General features: G+C 35.1%; 1 protein-coding gene across 1 annotated transcript in view; it reads right to left on the reverse strand.

Annotated features, from left to right (window-relative positions):
• Nucleotides 1–3,243: 3,243 nt before the first annotated feature.
• Nucleotides 3,244–5,000, reverse strand: part of LOC115185037 (uncharacterized) — a 13,914-nt gene continuing 12,157 nt past the window's right edge. Inside the window, exon 2 of the mRNA XM_029745681.1 lies at nucleotides 3,244–4,762. Coding sequence (XP_029601541.1) covers nucleotides 4,130–4,762 — 633 coding nt within the window. The 3' untranslated portion in view covers nucleotides 3,244–4,129. The remainder of the gene's footprint in view (nucleotides 4,763–5,000) is intronic.

Consider the following 5,000-nt stretch of genomic DNA (forward strand, 5'->3'; position numbering starts at 1 on the left):
TGCATTTAGTCAATTCATCATTAAATGCTTACTACAAGGCAGTGTTGCTGATGAAATAGTGTAAGAGCACACCCTCGTGGACAAAAAGCTTACAGCACATGGTATTCCCAGGCGGTCTCCCATCCAAGTACTAAACAGGCCCGACCCTGCTTAGCTTCCGAGATCAGACGAGATCGGGCGTACCTTTTTTTTTTTTTTTTTTAATAATAAAAAAGGATGAACAATTCATCCTTTTACAAAATCAAAAAAGAAAAGAAAACCAATTAAAAACACAATCATTCACTAAAACCAATTAATAATTAAAAACAAGTTTTTCATTTAAATCAATTTCAATAAAAGTACTCCCCCACACAAACAGCTTTTCAAAATTGCATCCACTATATTTATATACTACTTCTATATCTTTCTCTAAAATACTTCTAAATAAAACCTCCACATTCACAATTTTACCTTCATAATGTCCTAGATTCCTTCTTTGTCTTACAGCGTATCTAGCATGACTAAGAACAAAATTCATTAAATTAATATTAAAAACTTTGCTTTTTCCATTTAAACCAAAGAGAAACAACCTCCTCCACTCAACCCCATTAACAATATCTTCTCCCCAATGTTGTACTAAAATCCTCTTTAAAAACTTATGAAACTCTTCCAATCTACTGCATTCAACAAAAAAGTGCATAAAATTTTCCACCCCCGTACCACAAATATCACATTCTCTTTTGATATTTCTATTTATTTGATGTAAAACCATATTCGTAAAAATCCTATTATGTTTCAATTTAAAATCATTGTCTTCACATTCTATAGCATTATATTTTACATTAACATTCTTCCATATTGATTTCACATCTATATTTGTAAACACCCTAGACCACACTTTTTCTGAAGCAGGAGCTTTTGTCTCTTTTAAAATACATTTTCTATAAACCATTTTAACTTTTAAACCTGATAAAACATGTTTCTCCCCATTACTTTCATAGTATAAAACCGGTAAACCCTTAGCTCTCTCAACCACCTCTGTATTTATTAAAAGCACACATTCCTCAGGAATACACCCTAAAATTCTCTTATACATATTTTCTACAGTAGTTTTGCTGATTTCATCATCCACTTCACAAACATTATCATAAATAGCTTGAACAGGAAGAAACCCCGGAATGACCTCATATAAAATGTCCCCAATCTGTCTCATCCCAGCCCTCATAAAATATTTACAAAACACCATCTTATTATTATATTTTATCTTGGGATTTAAAAAAATTGGCTGATTTAAAATATTGTCTAAAATGGTACACTCATAATAAATATTTGGTAAAAACTCCCCCCAAGCCTCAAACACTTCTCTATAAAACAATGGTATATTACCTAACATGTCTTTTTTCATACACATCAATAAAGCATTGTCCCCCATCCTCCCAACCTCCTGCAAATACTCCTTAAAAAATCTTTTCCATCCATAATCTATTTCACCATATAAATATTTCCGTACCATTTTAACTCTAATTGCTTTTTTCCTCACATTTAAATCCACCAACTTCAAACCCCCCTCCTCATAACCTGCAATCAAAGTTTTAAAAGAAATTTTCACTCCTTTCCCATCCCATAAAAAATCAACTAAAATCTTATTCATTTCAGATAAAACCCATTCTGGTACATCTAAAACATTCATGACATGAATAAAAATTGACATCAGTAAAGAATTTACAACAATTACTTTCCCTTTTAATTTCAAAGCCCTCCCCCTCCACATATTTACCACCTTCCTAACTTTGTTTATAACCCCACTCCATGTTAGATCCCTAGCTTCTTGTTCCTTCACCCCTAAAAACACACCTAACACCTTAAAATAATCATTTACCACCTTAAAAGGAAAAGTCCCCTCATTAATCTTCCCAACATACATTATTACTGACTTCTCCATATTCACTTTTGCTCCTGAGGCTTTCTCATATACTTTAAAACATTCCATCACCCTTTTAACACTTCCCTCATCTCTAACTGTTATTGTGGTATCGTCTGCATATTGATGAATTAAACTAAAACCTCCTTGCGGAGTCTCTACACAATTTATAAAATGATCTTTTTTAAGGTATGCCGCTAAGGGTTCTACCGATAAAACAAATAATAAAGCTGATAAAGGGCACCCCTGTCTCACTGATCTCTCAAGAATAAAAGAATCTGTTAAAACCCCATTACATTTAACCCTACTTTTAGCCTTTCTATATAATAATTTTATCCATCCTATTATTCTATTTCCAAACCCATATTTTTCTAGTACCCTAAACATAAAATCATGTTCCACCCTGTCAAAAGCTTTATTAAAATCTACACTTAAAACAATTCCCCCTATCTTATCACTATTCATTTTATTTATCACATCTCTAAGTGTATTTATGGTATCTGCTATATCTCTTCCTTGCACACTATAATTTTGTGTAGGTGCTATAATATCATTTAAAACCATCTTCATCCTATTTGCCAGTATCTTAGCTAAAATCTTATAATCTGAGTTTAATAAACTAATTGGCCTATAATTTTCTAGTTTCAATTTGCTCCCCTTATTTTTATATAAAATCGATATCAGCCCTGTCACCATGGAGTCTGAAACATTATTATTATCTTCCATATATTGATATACTTCCAATAAAATCGGTGCTAAAAGACTTTCATACATTTTATAAAACTCTGCAATTAGTCCATCTACTCCAGGACTTTTATTTATTTGTAAACCCTTAATTGCATCTTTCACTTCATCCACTGTTATCTTCCTATCACACATTTGCTTATCCTCAACACCAATTTGCACATCCACACTATTTAAAATCTCTTTTACACACCCCTCATCCACCTCCCCTTTCTTAAATAAATCCTTATAAAAATTCTGTACAGTTTCTAATATCTCAACATAATCATTTACCACTTCACCCTTTACATTCTCAATCTCATTAAAATATGATTTCATCTGTTTAGTTTTCTCTAAACCAAGAAAAAATGACGTACATTTCTCCCCTTCTAAAACATATTTTGCCCTACTTCTAATAATTGCACCCTTACACTTATCTATTTCACATTTGCTCAATTGTGCTTTTAAATCTAAAAACCTTTCAATATTATAGTTAGGATCAATATCACATTTCCTCATTTCTTCATTCAGTTTTGTTCTTAAAAAATGTTCTACTCTTGTCATCCTACTCCTCTTCTTCCTTGCATATCTAATACTAAAAACTTTTATTTTTTCCTTAACATTTTCCCACCACTGACACTTATCATTCCCTTTTTGCTTATCCTCCATTTCATGTTCTATCAAAGATTTAAGTTGTTTCCCGTATTCCTCATCACCTAAATACCCTGCATTCATACACCATATTCCCCCCCCTTTCCTTTCCTTATCTAACCCCACCGAAAATGTTAACCCAGCATGATCACTAAAAGTTGTAAAAATATATTTAATATCTTTCATAAAATTCCTTAACCCTTCATTTACTAAAACCAGATCTATCCGTGTCTGTTTCAATTCCCCTAAAACCACCTGCCTTCTAGAAAATTCTCTCTTGTTCGGATTCTCGTCCCTCCATATATCAATCAAATTATTTTCAAACATCATCTTCCTTAAAACCCCCCTAGATACGTCACTTCTAAAAATAGCTCCCCTTGTCATATCTAGTCTATCCATTTTTACATTAAAATCCCCAACTAAAATACAGTTACCCTTGCACCATTTCCCTAATTCTAAAAATAAATTCCTTCTCTCTATTTCATTATTCGGCGCATAAATATTTATAATTCTAAAAACCCTACTCATATACTCAAAATCTAAAATTAAAATCCTCCCATTATTATCATTATATATCTTCTTCACATTTTCTACTACATCCTTCCTTAATAAAATTGCAACCCCACATGAATTCCCCCTGCCATTGTTTACATAAATAAAATCCCTCCATATTTTTTGTACTTCTAAAACACACATATTATCCCAGTGCGTCTCTTGAATACATAAAATTTCAGAATTCTTCATTTGTACTATTCTATTAAATTTTCCTATTGTTCTCACACCATTTGCATTTATCGACATTATTTTGACCATACTAATAAATAATAAAATTATAAAATATAATTTCATTATGCTCTACCTTTTATCCAGTTTCTTTCCTCTTCCACCCTTTCTCTCCCCCCCTCCCGCTGCTTTCCTCTTCCTGTATCCTCCTGTCGTTCTTTCAAACTTTTCCCCATCATCCGTGTCCGATATCTCCTCCAAGTCCATCTCATCCAGCCAACTTGTCTTCTTTACACCCTCATCCGTCCTGCTCCCCGCGCTCATCGCCGCCTCCAATACAGTCGCCGTGCTCCCCGTGTTCATCGCCGTTTCTGGAATATTCGTTGTGCTCCCCGTGTTCATCGCCGTTTCTGGAATATTCGTTATGCTCCCCGTGTTCATCGCCGTTTCTGGTATGTTCGTTGTGCTCCCCGTGTTCACCTCCGTCTCATGTGTAGTCGTCGTTGTGCTCCCCGTGTTCATACCCGTCTCTGTTATTGTCGTTAAACTTAAACCCCTCTCCATTTCTTCACCCCCCGAGGTACTTGTTTGTGCTGTGCTTTCCCCCATAACCTGTGAGTCCCCCGTGCTTCCCCCCAGTCCACTCCCCCCCTCCTCCTGAAAACTCCATCTTCTTATTTCCGAATCCATGCTGCTCCCAATTTCGTTCATCTTCTGGTCTTCCTTCTTCTCCCTTCTTCCTTCCTCCGTCTCTCCACCCTCCACCACGTCCTCTCCTCCATCTTCTTCTCCTTCTTCCGACAGTACAACTGCTTCCTCGAATAGTACTTGACTCCCCTCTTCAGTCATAACTTCTCCACAGTTGCACTCCGTCAATCTCTTTCTGCATCTGCCACAAAAATTCCTTTCCTTTTCTCCGATACATTCTCTAGCGTAATGGCCTTGATTACCGCACTTAAAGCACTTGAATTCAGGGCAGTCTTTGACTATGTGCCCTGGTTGA

The sequence above is a fragment of the Salmo trutta genome, unplaced genomic scaffold (genome assembly GCF_901001165.1).
Source record: "Salmo trutta unplaced genomic scaffold, fSalTru1.1, whole genome shotgun sequence".
Lineage (NCBI taxonomy): Eukaryota > Metazoa > Chordata > Actinopteri > Salmoniformes > Salmonidae > Salmo > Salmo trutta.